We start from the raw sequence: 24,887 nt of genomic DNA on the forward strand, positions 1-24,887 counted from the left end.
ACTAAGTATTCGTTCTGAAACCTACTTCCCTTCAAAAATACTCAACTACCATTGGATTTACACTGAAGTACCTGTATGTCTGGCAAGTTATTTCTCTAGATTTTAGGATAACCTATAGTAAAGACATACTTAGGTAACCAGTTGTCTGGGATTTCCTGTTGCCCAGAGGTTGAAGACAAGTATCCTACTTTCTAAAGAAAGCAAACATAGTGGGTATGAAGACACCCCTGCTGATCATGAAGACAGTGCTACCCTAAGGCTACGAGCCCGCCATTCCCTTCACCTTTACCCTATCACACAGGGATAGGCAGATTATGAATGGGAAGAACTGATAGGAGAGACAGAGAAAAAATAAATTGTCCTGGCTATGTGATAGAGCATGGGTGTGCTGGAGTTAAGAGGAATCCTATTTCCCAACTTAGTCCCAAGGCTTAAAACACAGATACACGCACAGGTAGCGTTAGATATAAGCGGGCAATGCTATTTTTCCATTAAAATTTTATTTTAAAAGACTACTTTTCTTGAGAGCCACCTATGGTACTTCAATGGTTTCTGGTAGGACAAATGCCCAGATATTATATGTTGACTCTTTCTCAGCTTGGACAAAATACCACCACAGTTGAATCTTTTATAAAGTACTTTTATACAACTCTCTTCTGCCTTTATTCCAACTACTTTTCCTTCGTCAATTTGCAGAAATTGTCACAGTGACCTGCAATCAAAGATAAGGGATCTAGGTTTTGACCTAACAGTAGTTAAAACACAACAGGTACTTCTGTACACATTTTAAAAACCAAATGCATTTCCTGAGAAAGCTATGACTAAGAATTCACACATCATTTCATCATATTCTGGGGAAGGTGGAACACTTGCCTCCTTCACAAACACTGCGTAACAGTGGCTCACTGTAGGTGGTATCTCTACTACTAAAAGGCTCACCCATACACTAGGAAGACTCTGGTATAGATATGGGCAAATTTTACATAATTTGTCTAATTTTAAAACAACATGACAGTACAGAAGCCAGGGTACTCAAGCATGTACTTGACATCACCAAATAATTTATTTGGAATCAGAATTTAAAGAATATTTAACAGTTATGAAATGTTATGTTTATTCAGATTTTTATACTAGTTATACAACTAATAATGAAAAGCTACTGGACTGATTTTACATTCTTTCTTCAGGACTGGGGTTTATCGACGACCTCAAACTTGGGATCTGAGAAAGTAAAGAAAAGTTCAAGCTTAGTCATACTGCAATAAATAGTTGAGTTGCAATGGTTAAAAATTCATCAGTCTTTTTCTTTTTAAGTAAACATCTATTTTTAAGCATTTCTACAGAAGCACAATGATTGCTAATCACTCACCAGCTTCTGTGAGTGAGGCTTTCTATGACTCGATTTTATATATGCTGTCATTTAACTATAATAAGCATACACCAGGTGTGGGAACAGATACCACTGAGCTGTCCAAGATAACATTGCTAAGTGACATTGGGAGGATGCAAGATCAGCCATTTGATGTCAGGTCCCCACCACAGAGTCTTATGTGATCTCCCATATTGAAGTACAGCATGTATAGGAGAGCTTCCATGAGCAAGCTCACATCCAACTGCCAATCCTCAACAATCCAAGGCATGACTAGGGGCTGCAGCTCAGCGAGAGTGGACACAACATCTACGAGACCGTGCCATCTGAGCCCAGAACCACCACCCAAAATGAAAAGGGCTTACATTCTCCATCTAAAATAAACCTTGACAAGAACGAATTTGTGCTGGACATGGCAAAACATGCCTGGAACCACAGTCCTGTCAGGGGATGGAGACCAGAGAAGTGCTTACAGTCTGACTGAAAAAAGAAATCACCTCCAGGTTTGGTGAGAATGTTTTTCAAGGAAATAAAGCAGAAGAGACATAGAGGAGGACATATGATGTCCTCTGGCCTCCAAACAGGACACACACATGTACACATTATACATATATACCACACACACTTTAAACAACAACAAAAAAAAGAGGGCTGGAAAGACGGCTTAGTGGTAAAGGCATGCTTGCTGGCAAAGTCGAAGGACCCAGGTTCAATTCCCCAGTACCCATGTAAAGCCAGATGCACAAGGTGGCACATGTATCTGGAGTTTGATGTGGCTAAAGGCCCTTGCATATTCATTCATTCATTCTCTCTCTCTCATAAATAAATACATTTATTAAAAAAACTGAACTTGAGATTAGACTTACCTTCAAATTTGAAGTCAGGGAACGTATTCATGTCTGCTTTACCATACATCTGTTTAAGCTTAAAAAGCTCTCTCTCCAGTTCTTGCTGATATTCTGGGCCAGTATCAACAGGTCCTCCAGATGCCCTATTGTATAAATAATCAAATACAGCTATTTAATGTACTAAAAAAAATTAAATAAGGGCTGGAGAGATGGCTCAGGGATTAGTTAAGGTGCTTGCCTACAATGTCTAATGAACCAGGTTCAATTCCCCAGTAGCCATGTAAAGCCAGATGCACAAAGTGGTGCATGCATATAGAGTTCATTTACAGTGGCTACAGACCCTGGTGCACCCATTCTCTCCCTCTTTTTTTCCTTGCAAATAAATAAATAAAAAATTTTAATTACTTTTTAACCATCAAATTTCAACAAACTTTTACTGGTACACATGTAAAAAAATACTTTTTAGAAAATGTTTCTACCTGAATTTTACTTCAAACTTAGTGAAATAAGTATCAGGTTTCACACAAAGGAAATCATTTCAATCAACTTGCTAACATTTAAGGGCACTGTGCTCATAGCAGGCTGAGGCAGGATTGTGAATTCAGGGCACATTGTACTATATAACAAGACTGTCTCAAAACACCAAAACAGCCTGGTGTGCTGGTGCATGCCTTTAATCCCAGCAGTCAGGAGGTAGGAGAAGTACTATGAGTTTTGAGGCCCATCTGGACTACATTGAGTTCAGGTCAGTCTGGTCTAGAGTGAGACTCTACCTCAGGGCAAAAAAAAAAAAAAAAAAGGTTGGAGAAATTGCATGCAAGGCCTGACAGCCTCAGTTTGGTTCCCCAGTGCCCACATTAAGCCAGTTGCACAAATTGGCACATGCATTTGTAGCTTGTTTGCAGTGGCTAGAGGCTCTGGCATGCCCATTCTCTCCCTGCTTATTAAAACAAAAGACAAAGCAGGGAGTGGTGGTGTATACCTTTAAGGCCAGCATCCTGGGAAGTACAGGTAGGAAGACTGCCATGAGTTCAAGGCCACCTTGAGACTACAGAGTGAATTCCAGGTCAACCTGGACTAGAATGAGACCATATCTTAAAAAACCAAATTACATATTCATACCTTTGTCCTTGTCTGAAATCCCAGCACTCAGGAGACTGAGGCAGGTCTAGGATACAGAGTGAGACCCAGTCTCAGAACACACAATTTGAAACAAATTCCCACAATAAACATGGAAATTTTGCTTTTGGGTTCTGTCGAGATAGTGGCTAACTCTAGCCCAGGCTGACCTGGAACTCACTTTTGTAGTTCCTGCCTGGCCTTGAACTCAATGATTCTCCTGAGTGCTGGGATTAAATGCATGTACTACCAAGCTCAGCTAATCTTCCATTTTATTAGTGATGTTTCTTGTTATATAGACTGCTTTCTTTTTGATTAACACTGTCCAAAAGAACTTCTTGTGATGATAAAAATGCTTTATATTATGGCACCCAACAAGTCTGCTACCAACCATATCTGGATATAAACACTAGAAATATGGCTGGTAACTGAGGAATTGAGTTTTGATTCATACTTGTCTGTAATTACTTAGAATTTTAATAATCTCCTGTGGATAACAGCAGAATGGACAGTGCAACCCTACGTACAGCCTTTCATTAGTCTTCCAGCACTGGATAGACTCATATGAAACATGCTCACTCACAGAATTATTTACAAGAATAAAGAAAGAAGTGGAAATTCTTTTAAGGGTATTAATACTTTTGCCCATGTCTATAATCAAAGTCCTAGGAAATTTTATGTTAAAAGACTTCTCCCTGGGCATGGTGGCCAATATCTGTATTCCCAGCACTCAGAGACTGGGATTATATTTAGTTGAGGAGGTATATTATCATTAAAAAAATGCATAGTAACATTAGAATAACCATTACTATTAGCAATTATTATACTAATTCTATTCTTTATATCCAATGAGGTAAGCACTCATGATCATTTCTGTTTTATGTATTAGAAAACTATGGGGGAAAGGTTACCTGGTCCATGGTCACAGAGCTAGTAAGCAGCAGAATTATATTCACACCCACGGTCCCTGCTCAGAGCACCTCTATGCTCATGTGTGCACAAGTGTATAAAACACCCAAGAACTGACTTCTTCTTGGACAGTGTCACTGTCAGCTTCACATTGCTGGGATGAACTTCCAAACCAGGCACAGATATAGGAGGAAATAATTTATTTGTAGCTTATAGATCCAGGGGAAGTGCCATGATGGCAGAAGCACCTGGCCCCCATTCACAGGTGCATGGAGAGAGAATCACCACCACCATCACTATGAGCAAGCACACTCTAGGAACTCCAGGCAGAGCTCACGCACTTTGGATATCTGGAATTCCAGATCTGCCCCCACACCGTAGGGCTGGACCCTATGATCTGTCCATAGTGACACCTCCTCTAGCCAGGCAACTGGAGAACTCAGTTACAAGCTTTACAAAACTTCTGAAATCTATTGGGAGACATCCACTCAAACTACCACAGATAGGGATTTTCAGAATAATGTGAAAACTGCTGAAGATGCCCACAACACCCAAGGAGAAAGAAGAACTTTTCAATCCCACACAGCTGTATTCTAAAGAGTCAAATTCTAACTTCTCAGCCTTGGCTTTCTCATATATAAACTCCAGGTGTCATCCACAGAACTGTGTTTCCTAGAGCAGTCTCTAAGGCACAGATCACCTGAGTACATTTCAATGCCTTCACTATCTTCCTTAGCTTTGAAATGGAAGTACCTTTGTGTTAGGTACCCAGTTTCAAGTCTGGTTTGATTTTTGTGTTGTCAGTAAGGCTCATTTAACTCAAACTTGGATCATTACATCTTCCCAATGTCTCTTTGCTCTCCTGCCTTTCCTTTTTTCCAATATGGTGATTAAAATTATATTCCTAATTTGGAGTACTCTTGATCAATTTCTTCCAAATACTTATCACAACGTATCTTGACAGGCTGTCTTATTCATGGCCTCCTTCATTCTAACCCTGGTCTTTTGTTCTCTAATATTCTCAAGAGATATGTAACTATGAAAACAGCTCTACTTACATATTTCCCCAAAATCATGACATAGAAAAGGCAAAAACTGAGTTGGAAACTTGACTGTATGTTTTGCCCTAAGGGACTTAATTTTATTAAATAGTTGCTAAACAATTCCAGGGGCCTGTGTATTTCTGTGATTTGGCTGATTTAACAGAGGCACAGTTTAAATGGCAACATTTAAATTTGCCCTTTGAGCACTTACAAAGACAGTTTGAGGGCTGGAGAGATGGCTCAGTGGGAAAAGCAACTGCTACTCAGGCATGAGGACATCAGTTTGGATACCCAGCATCCACATAAAAGCTGGGCATGGTGGCATGTGCCTGTATTCCCAGAACCAGGGAGGTATAGACAGGAGGACCCCTAGGACTTTCTGGGTATCTCTTCTAGCTGGATCAGTATGCTCTAGGTTCAGAGAGGGAACCTTTCCCAAAAGATAAGACGGAGAGCAACTCAGGAAGATACCCTAACATCACTTCTGGCTTCTACACATATGCTCATCAACTCTTACACACTCCACATATATATACATACAACAAAACAAAAAGCAACACAGTTTGTGACTTGAATCTTGAACCTACATACATACTTTGAGTATTTACATTTACACTGGTTAGTTGTCCACTTACTGTCGCTTTGACTTGTACTCTCTAATCTTGTCCACGAAGAGTTTCTGTATAGGATCAAGTTCCTTAAATGCCACCGCTGTAACACCAATGTTCCTCCGCAAGTGAATGGCAACTGCCGAGCGAACAACAGAGGAGAGCTGGAAAAGCCTCTGGAGAATCATGGTGATTCTGTGGTACTGAAAACAAGCATCCAAAGTTAGTGGCTTAACTTAAAGCACCTCATTTCCTACATAATCGTGTGCTGAGATTGTAATTGTACTAACTGCTCCAGAATTAAACCCCACTACCAAAGTTTACATCTGGCCAGTTCCTGACCAAAATATTTGCTACTCAGAGTTATTTAGAACTGAAACCTTGAAGTTCCACAAGGGTTAAAGTTGAAAGAAAGCAAAAAACTAGGGATAGCAATTGTTTTTGTCCCATGGACCAGAGGAAACTGGAGAGGGAGGCTCTTCAAGAACACTGCCTATCACCAGCAGGAAAAGACAACTTGCTCATAAACTAATGTGCCAGGTTTCCCTGACTCTTCAAAAGGCCCAAAGGGAGCTGGACAAAAAAACTAAAGACAGTTGCCTTAGCCAGGAATCAGAAGCTGGAAGTTTCCACTTCACAAGCCCATTGGGGGGGGGGGGGCGGATAGCTTTGCCTGTTGTAACAGCAGGATTCTAGCCATTCAACAACAGGGTGACAACTAAATCAACTTCCAAAGGAAACAACAAAGAAAAGCAGCAACCAGGCCAAGTGGACCCTGCAATAACAAAGGGAAAGATTAGATAATAAACCCTCATCAGTGAGCCAGAATTTGGGAGGGAGGCAGACATTTAGACATTTAGAGTTTAAAATTCAGGACCTACATGCCTTTTTTTTTTTTTTTTTTTTTTTTTTTTTTTTAGTAAATGCCTTTAATCCCAGTCAAGGTAGGTAGGAGGATCATCACTGTTGAGTTTTAGGTCAGCCTGAGAGTACACAGTGAATTCTAGGTCAGCCTGAGCTACGGGGCAAGACCCTAAGATTTTCAAATCTTAGACCACCTGAAGCTAAAACAAATTATTTTCTAACTGAAAAAATTTGGTAGATACTTTAAAGGAGAGGATAATTCCGGTTGAGACCTGAGTTGGTGAGTTAAAGATCAAATGCAACCAACTTCTGGATTACAACATACACACACAAACAGGAAATTCAGAAGGAATTGGGGGGGGGGGGAGAGACAAATGATTAGTATAAGAATATTTCCCTCAGATTGAAAGCCTGTAATATGAAGGCTTACCAAACCCTAAACTGTAATGGTAATAGAAGAGTGACACCTCGGTGCACAGCCTGGAAGATTCCCAAACCATAAAGTTAAAGCCTGATATACTAACATGCCTCTCATGCTCTCCCCCGGGGTATCATCATCACCTGACATCAGCCTTCTTTAAATTCTCAGAGAGTTCCAACGGAAGTATACAAACAGCTATTGGCCTACAGTTACAGAGATATCAGGGAGAAGGATTTAGAAACTTTTCTACCCATCTGACAAAACTATTTGTATCTTGAATTTAGTAACAAAAATTAGTTTGTATATGGGGTGCCTTGATTTTAACTGGGAGCAATAGAGTAGCACAACGGTTATTTAACAGGTGTGAGGGTAAGACAGAGGCCTGGTTTTATCCACCAGGACACACTGTCAATGTCTGAAGTCAATTATAGTTGTCCTGAATATACAACATCACCCTCACCTCCAAAGAGGTATCGAGTCCACAATGTCAATAGTACCAACTTTAACAAACCATGAAACAGTGTGAACAGTGGTGAATGAATGACTTCAATCAGCAAGATCTTTCACCAGCCAAAATGAAAGCAAACTACACAAGAAAGTTAAAAGAATCAATGCAGCAATCATGTACTTCTAGAGAAACACACACTCAAGAAAGGACTGCAAGCAAAGGACAAATAACTTTATTAAAAAAAAAAACCCTTGGGCTGGAGAGTTGGCTTAGCGGTTAAGCGCTTGCCTGTGAAGCCTAAGGACCCCGGTTCGAGGCTCGGTTCCCCAGGTCCCACGTTAGCCAGATGCACAAGGGGGCGCACGCGTCTGGAGTTCGTTTGTAGAGGCTGGAAGCCCTGGCGCGCCCATTCTCTCTCTCCCTCTATCTGTCTTTCTCTCTGTCTGTCGCTCTCAAATAAATAAATAAATTTTTTTTTTAAAAAAACCCCAAAATATTGTCCAACTCAATGTGCTTTCCCTTCTAGCACAAAATGAGAGAGGACATTTGTTCAGCACTAGGTATTTTGCACAGAACTTTATTATTGCCCTCTTAAGGCAATCTCTTTAAAGAAAGGTGTTCTTATCTCTGCCTTATAGATGATAAAATTATGTCTAAGAAAGGTTATTAATATACCCACAATCCCAGTTAACCTACTCTTAAGCAAAGACCTAAAAGGCTATAGGTGAAACTTCACTTTCAATTTTGTAACATCAAGGTACCAATAGCACACTGCTAAATTCACCCTATTCCTTGAACCCCAAACACACATATAATTTACTCAGTTGTTCTCATGTTCTAAATACTATAAATTCAACCAAAATAGGAACATATTATTTCTTGTCAAAATTGTTGCTTCTTCATTTTCTACAGTGAATGTGTTGTTTCCTAGCACAAAGAAGCCACATGTCAGGAGAGGTGCAACACAATTCTAATTCACGTCCTATCAAATACCACAATAGCATACTAGGGACTTGACATAGAAAGCCTAAGGAAGGCGTAAGGAAGAAGTTACAGCCCTAGGAGAGGTTTCTATTTATAGTGCTGACTGGTCACCAAAGGTCAGCTCCTCTGCTGCCTCTTGAACAGCTAATCCTAAAGTCGATGCACAAAGCTGTCTGCGCACGATCATTTTCGGATAGGGCGCACACTTTCAGCAAGCGTGCCTTAGCATCGTCATTTTCGGGGGGACGCTGGAGTCCTGGTTGCACGTCAACATGCTCGCCTTGCTCACGCACGGCTCAAGACTGCCCCGCGTGCCCGGGCCGACCTTGGGCTGCAGGCCGCGGCCCCGCCTCTCCCGCTTGCCCTCAGAACCGGAGCTTATCGGGTCTAAGGCGGCCTGCAAGGCCGGGCGGGGCTGAGGACCGCTGTGACCACTGGCCCGGCCGCCAAGGTGACAAGGACACAGGCTGCTCGCTCCTCCGAGTGGGACAGAGGTTACGGACCGCCCCAGCCTCGTGAAGAAACACAGAATCGCAGTCCCAGGAGACCAAGCCGCCCTCGCTGCTCCCGAGTCACCTTGCACTCTGTCCCGCGCTGCCAGAGCCGCCGCCGCCGCCGCCGTTCTACTTCCGGCCCCGCCCACGCACGCCTACGCGTCCTTCGCAATGCATTGTGGACCGCCGTCTCAGTCCTTCGACACTTACCGGACAGGAAGCGCCTCGAAGAGTCTGCGACCGGACGCCTGTAGGTGACACAGAAGCCAAACAGGAGGAGGAAGTAGAGGGTAAATGCTTCCGGGTCCGCTGGCGAAGATTCCGCCATCTTTTCTTAGCCTACTTTGGCCCTATTTATTTTCCCCCTTCTTGGAAACATTACTTTGTACGCATGCGTAGTTTGACTTGTCCCTTGGTTCAACCTCCCGTACGGAGTCGGTGTCCTGGTGTTTGTGGTTGTACACACGTACACTATGCAGGGAACGTGAGCGTGTAAAAGCAAGCGGCTTGCGGCATTTGTCCCTCGCGAGTCTCCGTCGCTCCGTGCGTTTCGTGTCGCATCGCTCTCTGGGAGTTGTAGTCCTGGACCCGGGGGTGCCTGGGAGGCGGGAGAGGGGCTGGGGTTTCTCGGCGCCTCCTCGGCGGGAAGGGCCCGGGGACCGCACGGTGTGCAGTCGCGGGATTTGCAGGTCTTCCCGGGAGAGAGGCCGCACGTGGAGCGGGCGCCGCTGCCGTTCTCGGGCGGCGGTGGAGCGCGGTCGAGGGCCGCGGGGCCGATCCCGGAGCTGGTGAGTGCGGCGGCCGCGGGGGAGGGAAAGAGGGCTGCGCGGGCCCGCGCCGGCCGCCCGCCCGGCCTCGTTCCGGGGTCCCCCCCTTCCCGCGGCCGCCTCTGTGTTTTGTTTCCGCTGGTCCCCGGCGCTGAGACTCCCATTTCCGTTCGTGGAGACTTGAGGGAGCTGGGTGGGGAGGGGCAGCCGGGGAGGGCGGGGGGCGGGGGGCGAGCGGCGCGGGGCTCCGGCACTGCAAGCCTCCGGGGCGGGTGCGCCGCCGCCCTCCCTCTCTTTCCCTGCCTCCCCACCCCCTCCCCGCTGCCCCTGGATGGCTCCTGTGCCTTCATGGGGAAGATGCCAAACTGGCGCGTCACCGGACTGGGTCATTCACTCGCTTTAAAATCCAGCTGTCCTCCCTAGAACGGCACGACACTGTTTGTCACTCACCCGCATGCTACCCTCCCCTCTTTTGAACGAAGATGTAAGTCAAAAACGTATAAGATTGCCAACTTTGGGGCGACGAGGGTACGGAAAATGAAAATTTAGGTATTCTACCTTGATTGGGTTAACACCAGAGAGGACTGCATCCAGGGCTAAATTTCAAAATGAGTAATTGTTTGAAAATTAAATCCCTTTCGTTAGTAACAGTAGGTCTGACTGAAGGCAGAAGAAAAGGGTTTGCCTGTCTTTAGTTTGCTGTGTTGTCTTTAACTCAACAAGACACGGGCCATTTTAGCAATTTTTTTTGTTTTGTTTTGTTTTTTTGGAGGTAGGGCTTCATTCTTGCCCAGACTGACCTTGAACTCACAGTGATCCTCCTACTGCTGCCTGCATGGGACAACTACACTTGCTAGTTTTTTTGTTTTATATCCTCTCCCTCTTCCCTGCCTCTCCATCCATCCCTCTCCCTACTGGCAAATAAGTAAATAAACTTTTGTGGACTGGAGAGGTGGCTCAACAGGTTAAAACATTTGCTTACAAAGCCTAATGGCTGGATTTGATTCCCCAGTACCCTCACAAACCCAGATACACAAAGTGACACATGAGATTGGACTGGAATTTGTTTGCCAAGGCAGGAGTCCCTGGAATGCCCATTCATAATCTTTCCTCCTCCTCCCTCTCCTCTTTCAAATATACAAATATTTAATTAAATATTTAAATATATGTATATATATGTATATATTTAACTATTTTAAATATTTTTTAAAAAACTTTTTGTTTGTTTGTTTTTTGAGGTAGGATCCAGCCTGACCTGAAATTCACCATGTAGTCTCATGGTGTCCTTAACTCACAGTGATTCTCCTACCTCTGCCTCCCCAGTGCTGGTATTAAAGGAGTGCCCCACCATTCCTGGCTCATGCATAACTTTAAAATAGATTACACCATGGATTATCAATACTTTCAGACAAGGGAGAGGCTTGTCAAGTTTGAGGGTCAGTTCCAGATACCACCAAGACTTGTAAAATTCATCCCTAAAGTTCTATTTTCCTGGCACCACAATATGTAATAGAATTTTCTAAAGGAACATTTCCAACAGAATAAATATATGTTATAAAGGAGGTTTATTAGTTTACCTTAAACACAACATAGGTGGGTAGTCCAACCGTATTTTGTCTATACTAGTGAGCTGAGGACTCCACAACTACTCAGTCTGCAAGAATGGATGCCTCCTGGTGGTTTGAATGTGAATCTCTGTCTCCCGTAGACATACTTGGGTGCTCATTAGCTTGTAACTTGGACCTTCAGTGGCCAGGGGCATCTAATTCCCGCCCATAGGTGTGGAGAGCAGGTTTGTGCTCTGACAGATTTGTGGTGCTGTCATTGATGTTCTTTCATTCTGCTTGGAGCTATGGAAATAAGCTATTTCTTCTGCCATTGATGGAATTTCCCCTTGGATCAGTAAGCTTGAAAATAAACCTGTTCCTCCTATAAACTGTATATGATCAGATGTTTGTCCCAGCAACAAGGAGCTGAATACAACAGAATTTTGTGCCTAGAGTGAGGTCTTGCAGTAATGAATCTGACCATGTGGATTTTGGTCTTCTGGAACTTGTGTGCTTGATGAAGGAATGTGTAAAGACTTAGTACTTGTAGCTGCAGAAGTACTGGAGAGTAGTAAGGCAAATTTTCTGGACTACTGTGGTAAGAGTTTGAAAATGCTAAATGCAGAGAGAATTGTGTTGGCTTATTAACTTTCCAAGGGGGAGTAAGGATAGCAGAGAACTACTGGGCTAGTGGTACAAAATATGGCTGCATTCTTCTACCCAGGCCCTAATAGTTTGGTCGGGGTTGTATTTGAAAGTAATGGAATGGTGTATTTAGCAGAAAGTATAGAACTGAAAAATTTAAAGTTAGAAAAATTCAAGTAAGTTTAAAGTTACACGTGCAGAGACTGGTTTTAGCTTGCTAAAGTTGCTATTGTTGAACAGATCACCACCATTATGTGTGGGCCAGCTGCTTTGTATTGAAGCAATGTAAAGATGCCTGAGAGGGGGAGGTCCACCCAGGAAAGGCTGAATGAGTAGGAATGCAAACTCTTTTGAAAGGAAATGAGTTCAAGGAAAAATTTTAAAGGCTTAAGGTCCAGATTTATTTTTTTTCAGGAGTTAACAAAATGGCTGTGTTATTGTACATCAGGTGTTGGTTTTGTAAGCACGGAAAATGCATGGCTGATAGATTTTTCTCCATAGTTCATCTACTCCATCTAGTACCTCTAGTCCTATTTGTGCCTTTTATTTTTATTTAAAAAAATTTTTTTTGTTCATTTTTATTTATTTATTTGAGAGTGACAGAGAGAGAGAGGGAGGCAGATAGAGAGAATGGGTGTGCTTGGGCTTCCAGCCACTGCAAATGAACTCCAAATGTGTGCGCCCCCTTGTGCATCTGGCTAACGTGGGTCTTGGGGAATCAAGCCTCGAACCGGGGTCCTTAGGCTTCACAGGCAAGCGTTTAACCACTAAGCCATCTCTCCAGACCTTATTTGTGCCTTTTAAACCGAGGCAGGTACTTGTGACTATTGTATGTCTCCATAACCCCATTAGTGCTTGTTTAGCTTTCCAGTATCACACACTTGGACACACATACAGAGAGCACTCATTGGGTCCAGTAAGTTCCGGGTAGACAACAGTAAGGTGCTAGAAGGCTTATAAGAGGGGTTCATAGTAATAATGGGGTAAGATGAGGGTACAGATCATGCAAGGCCTTATTAGCCGCTGAATTCTTGGAATCCATCACAAACTGCTACGGTCTAACTTTACAGTTTAAAAGGGTCACATCCTGGCTATTGTAGTAACTGAGAATAGACTGTAGGGGGAGTCAAACATAGAACCCCTTTTGCAGTGCTGCTGCAGTGTTCCCGGTAACACATGCAGACTTTCAAAATAGTACATGCATGCAGTATAAAAATCCCGTCTTTTTAAGGGGGGGTGGGGGGTCTTTTTCAAGGTAGGGTCTCACTCGAACTCAAGGTGATTCTTCTACATCTGCTTCCCAAGTGCTGGTACTAAAGTCGTGAGCCACCATGCCTGGCTCAAAGCCTGTTTTTGTACAGACCACAGTTTGGAGCAGTTTAAATTGAGACTTGGCATGTTACAGTGTGAAGCCACAGGCAGTTCAGGTCAGTCGCCTCTTTGGATAATGCCCATGGAAGGGTGGGCTCAATATAAGGATTTTGTAAAGCAATAAACAGTGGTTACTATTAATAGGAATGAATTTTTATATTTGGTCTGCTAAATCATGTAAGTCAGAGCACAGATTCCTTTGCACATGTTAAAGTACTAAATTTAGGAAAATGTTCCAAGATACTCTTTTTAGATGTGGAAGTAAACTTTGAAAACTCCACTCTGAAGCTTGACTGAGATAAGGCATGCAAAGAGAAGGCCATTAACCTAGAGTGAGGTAGTTAGTAGCAGAACTTGGGACTTACAGTATTAACAACGTAAAAATGGCCACAACAAAATATATATGTAACTTTTTTTGCATTTCTTAAATTAGGTAAGCAGTTAAATCACTGAGTAATAATTTTGCATGAGATAATTAAAATTTGACAAAGTTTATTTAAAACAAACTCACAGACTAGAGAGATGGCTTAGCAGTTAAAAGTGCTTGGTTGCAAAGCTTGCTCAATTCTTGAGTACCCACATGAAGCCAAATGGGCAAAGTGTTACATGTTTCTGGAGTTTGTCTGCTATGGCAAAAGACCCCGACATGTGTGCTCACTTTCTGTCTCTTCCTTTTTCACTCTCACTCTGCTTGTAAATACATAATTTTTTTTTTAAATCACATCTGAGCCAGTTGTAGCCTGCCTGTAATCCCAGCATTTGGTAGGATTGAGAGTTTGAGGCCAGCCTGAGCTACATAGCAAGTTGCAGGCCAGCCAGAACTATATATAGTAGGGCCCTGTCTCAAAAAGTAACACAGGGCTGGAGAGATGGCTTAGTGCTTCAGCACTTGCCTATGAAGCCTAAGGACCCCAGTTCGATTCCCCAGGACCCACGTTAGCCAGATGCACAAGGGGGCACACACGTCTGGAGTTCATTTGCAGTGGCTGGAAGCCCTGGCGCACCCATTCTCTCTCTTTCTCCCCCCCGCCCCCGTCACTCTCAGATAAATAAAGAAAAAAAATAATAAAAATATTTTTAAAAATTATTTAAAGTAACACAATAGGGTTGTGGAGATTGTTGAGTTGGTAAAGTACTTGTCTTGCAAGGTTGAGGGTCTAAATTTTCTCCTCAGAGCCCATAAAATAGGTTATTAAGAACTGAATGGGAGCCAGGTGTGGTGGTGCATACCTGTAATCCCAACCATCAGGAGGCAGAAGTAGGAGGATAGTCATGAATTCAAGGTCACCCTGAGACTACATAGTGAATTTCATCTCTGCCTGAGCTAGACTGACACCCTACCTCGAAAAACAAAACAAAACAATCAAAAAAAAAAAAAAAGTATGGGCTGGAGAGATGGCTTAGCAGTTAAGGCCCTTACCTGCAAAGCCAAAGGACTCAAGTTCAATTCCCCAGGACCCACATATGCCAGATGCAAAAGGTGGCACACGTGTCTGGAATTTGTTTACAGTGGCTGGAGACCCTGGTGTACCAGTTCTATCTGCATGTGCATCTCTCTTTCTCTCAAATACATAAATAAATTTAAAAAATAGTATGGTAGGTCAATATGCATATCTATAGCTTGTTCTTTTCATGTTTGGGATTATATGTATAGGATTTATAACTTGTAACACAATTTCTAGCTATAATTAATTTTAATTCATATTACTCTATCAGTACAATGTTTTGCAGTGAATATTGCTAGTGAGGTGCATCTTTTAGCTAGACAGTTGTAATCCATCTCTGTGTTAAGCTTCTGATTTGAATCTGTTTAGTTTTGAGTCTGATATGGTGGCATTTGCCTTTAATCCCAGCACTTGGGAAGCAGAAGTAGGAGGATCTCCGATAGTTCCAGGCCACCCTGAGAATACATAGTGAATTCCAGGACAGCCTGAGCTAGAGTGAGACCCTACCTTGAAAAACAAACAACAACAAAAAGATGAATCTGAGTTGTTCTAATGTAGTTAGTATAACTTTCATATGACTTTAAAGTAACTTGAAGTACTGACAGAGCATGGGCCAAGAAGTTCTGGTAAATCCAAAAAAAGTCAACGTGCCACCAGTTTACACAAAAACTATTTTGTAAATACCTTTTGTGAGCTTCTTGTACATATAAACATGACTTCTGCCTCTTCTGCTTTCTCTCTGCATTTATTTGGGTTTGGTTTGTACTTTTTACATACTATTTTGTGTGTGTATGTCTGTGTGTTTCTTTCCTTTTTTTTTTTTTTTTTTAACAGTCACTGGCAATGAAGCCATCAGTAGGTCACAAGTAAAACTTTTCTAGCTGAAAGCAAATGGATAAGATTTGGAGTGGATTGGATCTGTTGCATGAGTTTTGCTGATCCCATCTTTTTGTTGTTATTGTTTTGTTTTTCGAGGTAGGGTTGACCTGCAATTAACTATGTAGTCTCAGGGTGGCCTTGAACTCAGTGATCCTCCTACCGCTGCCTCCCGAGTTCTGGGATTAAAGGCATGTGCCACCACGCTCGGCTTGATCCCATCTTTTTGAAGCAGGACTTCCATTTCTTTCAAGAATTTGGGTGTATAGTACACAACTAACTTTACTTCCCATGAGCTGCTTTTTGCATGCTACAGCCCTTTTGTGATGTTCTCCTTCAGTGTTAACTTCAATAACAGAAAGGAGTTGATCTCTTTTGAGGCCCCCATGTCTATCAACAGTTCCACCAGCAATTCTCTGTGATACATAGATTGGAGAGTTTTCTTATTTGCCTCCCATGATAGTGAATCCAAGGCCCTCTTCTAATTTGGGTAGCTCAAGAACCCAAGGATAGGAGTGACCTTCTCGGGAAGCAAATGCAACGGTAGCTTTTGTAGTTGCATTAGCTCTCACTTCAGGACTACTACTGATGTCAACAGTTTCATAGCCATGTTCATACACCTCCTCTCCCAGCATTGCAGAACTCACTCTGAAGGACTCTTTGTAAAGCTTGAAGTTTCTGTGGCAGTGCTTCTCCACTATGTAGTTTTCCCAGCAATTCACTTGCTCTGCAGATATCCTTCCCCAGACATACAGGTTCCCCCAGTGTTGCCATCTTCCTTAATGAAGCAGACACACAGGAAGACATCTACATACTGTTTTTGTTTATGCATATAATTTTGTGATCTCTTAAAATTTAACTCTTACAGGACTAAGCGTCTCAAATACTTCAGCCATGACTAAAAGAGAAGCAGAAGAGCTGATAGAAATTGAGATTGATGGAACAGAGAAGCCAGAGTGCACAGAGGAGAGGTTGGTATTTCTGAATTTATCGTTTTTCTTTTTTTAATTAATTAATCATTTATTTAACAGGGAGAGGTAAGAGAGATTGGGCCCACCAGGACCTCCAGCCACTGCAAACAAACTCCAAATGCATGTGCCACGTTGTGCATTTGGTTTATGTGGGTACTGGAGAATTGAACCTGGGTCCTTTGGCTTTGCAGGCAAGTGCCTTAACCAGTAAGCCGTCTCTCCTGTCCTGAATTTATCATTTTTTAATATTAACAACATACTTAATTTCAGGAATAGCCACTGTTCATTTGGTTTTTTCCTTTTTGTCTCTTTCTAATTTAGTGTTTGTAGCTTAAAGAGAATGGTACACATGATAATAATGAGCTTAGTTTATAATGATTATACAATTTTGATAGTATCTTCCCCCTCTTAGGCAGTATTTGATTTTGTTTTCCTATATACTGGTTACTTTTACTTCACAAAAGGAGTAATTAAATGTGACCTAATTTAACAAATGTTTATTTATGAATAACTGCTATAAACTGTTAACTGTCAGGAACTTATGAATAAAAGAAGACACTCCTCTGTCCTTATGAATATCACATTGTCTTTGAGGAGATATGCAGGTACATGAGTAATTCTGTGCACAGTACCAGGCATATACTAACACTAAAATGCATTGGTCTTGGATTAATAATGGAATGTTGCAGTTTAAAAGGAGAGTAGTAGTGGTGGACTCAGAACTCAAGGAAAGAGAATACTGGTAGAAATGAAGATTTGGAAAAAGTAAGAAGACCAAGGAAGGTGTAGCTGGTCTCTGTTTTACTCCGTAAAGCAGGAGATGTGATAGAAGAAGGATTGAAGGGAAAGACTGAGAGAATATTGAACTGAACTCTAAAACTTTTTAAGTGTCCAGTAGAGCTGTTCAGCAGAAGAATTGAACTGCATGCTTCTCTTGATTTTCACTGGTGTGTGTGTAACAAATTACTTCAAAACTTGGCAGCTTAATTAAGCAAGCAATTTTGCCAACATAAAAGATTTTTATTGAACACTTTCATAGGGTCAGAAAACTTGGTTTAGCTAGGTGGTTCTGATTTGAGATATTTTATGAGCATATAGTTGTCAGCCTGGGCTACAGTCTTCAAAACTTACTGGAGCTAAAGTATCTGCTCCTAAGATCACTCGGGACACTGTTAGCAGGATGCCTCAGTGCCTGACCATATGAGCCTCAGATAGTCTGAGTGAGGATGCAGGGTAGAAGCCACGCTATCTTTCTGAGTAACTCAGCCTCAGAAGCAGCATATCACTTCTGCCTTGATTTTTTTGGTCACACAGCCAATACTTGTGCAGGGTGGGAAAGAACTAAAATGCATGTGACTATTATGAGTTTGGAACATGGCATTCATGTATTTGTATACACAGCACACACAAGTGCTTCTAGTAGGGACCTGGATTATGAAGTATTTACTCTTTGGGCCTTTGCCGGGGTCTGGGTAGCAGGCTGGTTACTATGAGGCCCTTTCGAGGAGGTAGAAGGGAGGCAGTGGGTGCTCTCCAGCTGCAGCAGGTTTCTTCTTTGCAGGGAGTTAGGCACAGTAATGGCCAAAGTCCACAGATCATCCACAGTTTTTTTTTTTCCTTTTATTTATTTATTTATTCATTCATTCATTCATTTATTTATTTATTTATTTGGAACGAGAGAGAAAGAGGCAGACAGAAAAAGTGAGAGAATGGGCACGCCAGGGCCTTCAGCCACTGCAAATAAACTCCAGATGCATATGCCACCTTGTGCATCTGGCTTACATGGGTCCTGGGGAATCAAACCTGGGTCCTTCGGCTTTGTAGGCAAGCACCTAAACCACTAAGCCATCACTCCAACCCCCCTCATCCAGTTTTTTTACATGAAACTGGTTCAGATTTTATTCCGTAAGGTGTAGATCATAGCAACAGGAAATTTTGAAAAAAGTTGAATGCTTAATGTTCATATAAAATATAATTTCAGGCTGTTTTGAAGTAGCATTTGAACCTTTAAAAAATCAGTTAGAAAAAAAAAAGAAAATGAATACCCATTTAAAGCTAGATGTGCTAAGTGTTACATGCATCTGAAATTTTTTTACAGTGGCAGGAAGTCCTGGCAAGCCCATACTCACTTTCTCTACCTTTCTCTCTCTCAAATAAGTAAGTAATTTTTAAAAAAAAAAATAAAAGGCTGTCATGAAGAAAATATGGTAAAAGCACTCAGACAAGAGACCCAAGGAAATTGTCTGCCTTTTTCTCTCTCATATAAATAAGTAAATAAGTAAGTAAATAAATAAAAAATATTTTTTAATAAAAGAAATGAGTTCTGGACTACACAGTGAGACTGTCTCATAAAATAAATGATAAAGAAGAGCAATGAGCTGGAAAGGTAGTAGATGTGGTTTGATATTTCATTTTGCTTTGAACATACTGTTAGTATGTATGGTAGCAAAGTAATTTTTAACCTCTTTTTATCCTTTATCATTTAGTATTGTGGAACAGACCTACACCCCAGCTGAATGTGTAAGTCAGGCCATAGACATCAATGAGCCCATAGGCAATTTAAAGAAATTGCTAGAACCAAGACTTCAGTGTTCTTTGGATGCTCATGAAATTTGTCTGCAAGATATCCAGGTAATTTTTTTTTTTTTAGATTTGTATTATTTCAATTTTCATAATAATTTTTGTTAGCTAGCTTCTTATCTCTAAAGTTCTATGTTATCTCTATAAGTAGACTTGATCTGTATTATGGTAAAATTTGGAAGTAAAAATCCTTTCAGAAAACTTTCTCCATTTAAAATTCTATTTAAAATATCAAGCAATAGGTCACTCATTCCCATTTGCTTTTACAAAGTTTAGGTAAGTTGGAATCAGAGTAGAGTAGTAGAAAGCACGCTGGCCTTGGAGAGTAAAGAAGTATGAAATTTAAATACCAGATACTATTACTATTATTACTAATGGTTTTACCCATTGTAGTGTTGCGATTGAAGCATCATCACAGTCATGTTTTATGTTGCTTTTTCTAGAAAGATGCTATTAAAAGTGGTGGCCTAATTAAAGTTGCTCAATTTCTCTATTAACTAATGTATCTTTTAGTTGGTATCCTCATTACTGCTATCTAATGTGCTGCAGTTTTTCACATATTAACATTGCCAGGCTGGAGAGGATTGCTTATGACTTGGGTTTGATTCTCTGGTACCCACATTAAAGCCAGATGCACAGAGTGTCACATGCATCTGGAGTTTGTTTATAGTGGCTGGAGGCCCTAGTGTGCCTATTCTTTTTTTTTTTTAATTTTTTTGTTGTTTATTTTTATTTATTTAAGAGCAATAGGCAGAGAGAGAAAGAGGAAGAAAGAGAGAAAGAATGGGCACGCCAGGGCCTCTAGCCACTGCAAACAAACTCCAGATGTGTGAGCCCCTTTTGCATCTGGCTAACGTGGGTCCTGGGGAACCAAGCCTTGAACCAGGGTCCTTAGGCTTCATAGGCAAGCGCTTAACCACTAAGCCATCTCTCTAGCCCTGGTGTGCCTATTCTTGCGCATGCACTCGCTCGCACATGCTCTCTCTCTTTCTCTCTCTCTTTCTCTCTCTCTCCTATTCTTGCACGTTAATCACCTAAAAAAAAAAAAAAAAAGAACAGGGCTGGAGAGATGACCCAGCTGTTAAAGCATTTGCTGAATGACCCAAGTTCAAATCCCCACTAGCCATGTAAACTAAATAAATAAAGTGGCTCATACATCTGGAATTAGTTGGCAATGGCTAAAGGCCCTGGCACTCTCCTTTCTCTTTCTGTCTGTGCCTCACCTCTCTGTATCTCTTTGCTTTCAAATAAATGAATATCCTTAAAGAAAGTTGAATCTTATATAACTATTATTTGTACTTTACTGTACAAATAGAAATGTGTTTATGAAATTAGTTGCCATGTAACCATATTCTGTCTTTTCCTTTCAATGTATGCCTAGTAAATATTAATCATGAGGACATTGCCCTTCTAAAATAAGAAAATGTAGTTGAGTCCATTTGTGTGAACTTTTTAATATTTAGAGTTATCTTTCTAATAGTGAGAAGATAAATTAACACAGTCTTTTGAAGTCAAGTCAGTCTGACATTTAGTATCTATTGGTGTGTTAATTGTAACATACCTACCAATTGCAGCTACAGAAATGCTCACTGAGGTGGACAAAGGTATGAAGGTGTTCATTCATGGTTTTACAAACACTAGAAACAATGCAAATCTTCTAAAACCAAGAGCTTGAATAAATAAATGAGAATTAAGGTAGTCATTAAAATTGTTAAAGGAAGGAAACATTGAGTTAAAAAAATACTTGCAGAAGACCTCCAAATTGCTGCACTTAATCTTTATAGCAGTCTTTAAAATCAGTATTTTATGATTCATATTCTGCAATAGTAGGTATCCACATCTAGTATTTATGAATACCCTATCCATAATGAAAGCATGACCTACAAAATATCCTTTTTTTTTCGGGGTTTCTCAATAAATGCTAGTTGTATAAATGGAAATGTGTGTAAACCATAGTATCATAAATTTCAGAACTAGGCTTGGGTCTGGTCATTTTCTGTTCCTTCCTGTCACCTTTACCTGCCTTAGATAGACTATGAGGGTGGTGGGAAAATAGCTTAGCTTGCTTGCAAACCCTGCCAGCCCAGGGTCAGTTCTCTCCCATTCATGTAAGGCTGGATTGGCATTCGTTTGCAGTAAGAAGAGACCCCTGTTGTACCCATACACACACCCAAAGAAAAATGCAAATAAGAAAGAATATGAAGAAGTAACCTTCTTTATCTTGGTCAGTGCAAATACATGTGTGGAGGTAGAGTGCTGTGCTTCTGCTAATACTTTTTTGTTTTCTTTTGAATGTCAGCTTGGAAGCTGATGGATAAACCACTGAGTTGCACCTGTTGAGGAACATCTCACATGCTCACATCATGCCATGCTGAGTTTGGTCCTTGTTTTAGCTTTCAGTGTACTTGTGTCTTTAGTGCCTGAGAACTTACTTCCCAAGATCCACACGCACAGCTTCTAGTGTATAATGCTAGTGTCTGCTGTAGAAGGGGCAGAATCTTGATACTACAAGCATTTTTAAGCGTCTGGCAGAGACTTAGATCAAGGAGTATGTTACAGGTACCTTCTCCTTGCTGGGACAACACCCAACTGGAAGCAGCTTAGGGGAGGAAAGGGCTTATTTCAGGCTAGCAGTTTCTAGGGAAAGCTTCATCATGGCAGAAGCAGCTGGCTCACTTCATTATGCATCCACAACAGAGCAGAGAGACAACAGCCAGCGCCAGCAAGCTGACTGTGAACACACACCTTAGAGCTAAGCTCAGGATCCCCCCCCCCCCACACACACACACATAGTGTTATATCTCTTCCAGCAGGCTCAGGCTTCAGTAGGAAGTTTAATCTTAAGCAAAAGTACCTGAGGCTATAGGAGACACCACAGAGGGGAAAGTGCCATGGTTGCACATTTGTCTTGTTCCTGTTCAAGGCAGATGCAGTCCTTTAGTGTTGCAGTTTTTTTATATGAGACATTTCAAATATCTGAAAATGTGACTGTACTGTGACTGAATTCTTGGAAGATAGAGATAAAGGAGGGATCTGTATATTCAGTATATATGCACATAGATATATATGATCATGGGAGCTGTTTCAAACTGGTGACACAAAGTATCAGAAGTCACAGTTAATTCTTATTAGTTTGTCATTGTATGAAATGTATTCACTACAAGGAACTAGGAAGGGAAACAAAACCAGTGTTGAGAGGATATAGAATTTATGATTAAAAATATGCATAGATGGATCAGGTAATAAGGTCATAAATCTTCACTTTTATCAACTTTGTCATGAAGTACTACATGGATATGTTAATAAATTTAGATAAGTTGTCACCATTAATTAAACATTGCCTATTCCTGAGAGACCTTACATTATCTTCTACTTTAAATACATGTAAAGAATGATTAATTTATTTTCTGCATCATATAAAATCCCAACCAAGGGCTGGAGAGATGGCTTAGTGGTTAAGGCATTTGCCTGCAAAGCCAAAGGACCCAGGCTCAATTCCCCAGGACCCACGTAAGCCAGATGCACAAGGTGGCGCATGCATCTGGTCTTCTTTTGCAGTGACTGAAGGCCCTGGTGTGCCCATTCTCTTTCCCTCTCTCTGTCTGCCTCTTTCTGTCTAATGAAATAAATTAATTAAAATATTAAAATCTCAACCTAGATTTTAGAGCTATTAGAGAAAAATGCCATATAAAGTATTTTGGAGGGGGCTGAGGATATAGCTTAGTGACAGATTGTTTGCCTCTCATGCATGAGGTCCTGGGTTTGATCCTTGACATAGCTGAAAAGATAAATAAATAAAATAAGTTTAAAAGGAGACATAAAGGGAAGAGAAAGGAAGGGAGGAGGGTACTTAATAGGTTGATATTGTATATATGTAAGTACAATGATTGTTATGGGGAAGTAATATGATGGAGAATGGAATTTCAAAGGAGAAAGTGGGGGGAATTAACATAGGATATTTTTTATAATTATGGAAAATGCTAATAAAAATTAAAAAAAAATAAATAAAAATAATTTGGTGGATTGTGCTGTCCTCTGTGATTGCCTTGGTAGTTAAAATACTTTCAGTTTTTGCAAAGAATTAAATGATGTAACAACTTGGATAATTATAGGCTTATAAATTAATTCATAAGCTTAGCCATTAAGTCTTTGGTTCATCCATTTATAATAAACCAGAAACAGGGGACCTAACCTAATGATTGAACTAAAATAGTCTTGCTCATTTTCCACATTCAGCTGGATCCAGAACGAAGCTTGTTTGACCAGGGAGTAAAAACAGATGGGACTGTACAGCTTAGTGTACAGGTCATTTCTTACCAAGGTAAGTTACTTATGGTGACAGCTGTTTAAAAGTTTAGCTCATGTTTTTCTGATACTATAACTCAATGTTGTATGTTGAAGGTGTTTTATAGTCATTCTAATGACTTGTATATATGAGGAGGAGGCAAATAGCACAACACATTCTACCTAACTTAAACAGAGGGATACATTACACTGCAGAAAACAGAATAATAAAGAGTTGTAGGAGCAGGTTCTAGTTACCTTCCTAGGAGGAGCTCAACCACAGTGCAGAACTAGACTGCCAAGGAAGCTAATGCTCCACCACAAGGTGGGAAATCCTCATCTGAATGTCCCCACTGGCTGTCATCATGGATCTTTGCTGTGAGTCACGTTAGCTCAAGAACCCTAACTGCTTGACCCCTCTCAACTCATTTCCAAGTGGAAGGCTTATGCCAGTGACTCTAGAACCTATGATACATCAGGAAAGCCTAACTGCAAGCAATATTTAGTTTTAATTCACCACAGAGAGAAGAATTTGCAAGGAATATAGAGGGAGCCAGGTAGCCAGGTCCATTACACTATTTTATTAGGCTTATGGAAGTACACAAGTTAAGAAAGAACATTATAAGGCACTTTTACAGGTTTAAGTTTTGGTTTTTGTTGTTGAGGCACAATCCCACTTTATCCCAGGCTGTTACTCAAGGCAATCCCCTACCTCACAAGCTCTCACACCCAGCAAATTGTAGTTTTTAAAACTGTTTTGTTGAAATTTTAATATAATCTCTGAACTTGGTATCTGTATGTAACTGTGTTTCATAAACTAGCTTTTGTTGGGCTTAGAAAATGGAAGTTATGTACTTTTGATCCTTAATTCTGCCCAGGCCTGACTATTCCAAATAGAAAGAGAACTCATTGTTTTTATCTTTAAAAGCACATTGACCTCTCAATATTAGTTTAAAAAGAGTTGAAACCACTAAGATATGAAACTTAAGTTGGGAGAGGCAGGCAGCATACGCCTATAATCTCACCTTTGGGAAGTAGAAGCAGTAGGTGCCAGAGTTCAAAAGCCAGGCTTGCTTACTTATGTGGTGAATCTGGGGTGTGCTGGGCTACATGAGTAGACCTTGTCTCAAAAAGTTTTTCCTTTTAATTTGCTTTTTCTAATTTTGACATTGGAATAAGTTCAGTAAACTACTACATTAATTAAGTTTGAGGCCAGCCTGGCTACAAAGTTCAAAGCCAACCTGGGCTGCAAAGTATCCTTTCTCAAAAAATAAAGAAGAGGGCTGGGCATGGT

The 24,887-nt window shown here is 41.0% G+C and overlaps 2 protein-coding genes and 1 pseudogene across 5 annotated transcripts in view; 1 reads left to right on the plus strand and 2 right to left on the minus strand.

The window, feature by feature from the left end:
- Positions 1-1,041: 1,041 nt before the first annotated feature.
- Positions 1,042-9,453, minus strand: Atp5pf (ATP synthase peripheral stalk subunit F6). 2 transcript variants are annotated; one of them, XM_045148722.1, is made up of 4 exons: positions 9,318-9,453; positions 5,924-6,099; positions 2,236-2,360; positions 1,042-1,221 (listed from the first exon to the last, which is right to left on the minus strand). In XM_045148722.1, the coding sequence occupies exons 2-4, from the start codon at positions 6,082-6,084 to the stop codon at positions 1,184-1,186; spliced, it is 324 nt and encodes a 107-aa protein (XP_045004657.1). In that variant the 5' UTR covers positions 6,085-6,099; positions 9,318-9,453; the 3' UTR covers positions 1,042-1,183. The 2 variants fall into 2 exon arrangements, with proteins under 2 accessions (XP_045004657.1, XP_045004656.1); XM_045148721.1 differs by lacking the exon at positions 9,318-9,453 and adding an exon at positions 9,190-9,310.
- Gabpa (GA binding protein transcription factor subunit alpha) overlaps positions 9,279-24,887 on the plus strand; it is a 37,044-nt gene continuing 21,435 nt past the window's right edge. Inside the window, exons 1-4 of one of the 3 annotated variants that reach the window (XM_004654377.3) lie at positions 9,279-9,397; positions 16,627-16,729; positions 19,216-19,360; positions 23,546-23,630. In XM_004654377.3, coding sequence (XP_004654434.1) covers positions 16,653-16,729; positions 19,216-19,360; positions 23,546-23,630 — 307 coding nt within the window. In that variant the 5' untranslated portion in view covers positions 9,279-9,397; positions 16,627-16,652. Of the gene's footprint in view, positions 9,398-9,534; positions 9,896-10,182; positions 10,359-16,626; positions 16,730-19,215; positions 19,361-23,545; positions 23,631-24,887 lie in introns of those variants that run through there. The other 2 variants (XM_045148719.1, XM_045148720.1) reach the window with 2 other exon arrangements.
- LOC101617994 lies at positions 10,364-16,532 on the minus strand (annotated as a pseudogene).

This window comes from Jaculus jaculus, chromosome 5, assembly GCF_020740685.1.
Source record: "Jaculus jaculus isolate mJacJac1 chromosome 5, mJacJac1.mat.Y.cur, whole genome shotgun sequence".
NCBI classification, from domain to species: domain Eukaryota; kingdom Metazoa; phylum Chordata; class Mammalia; order Rodentia; family Dipodidae; genus Jaculus; species Jaculus jaculus.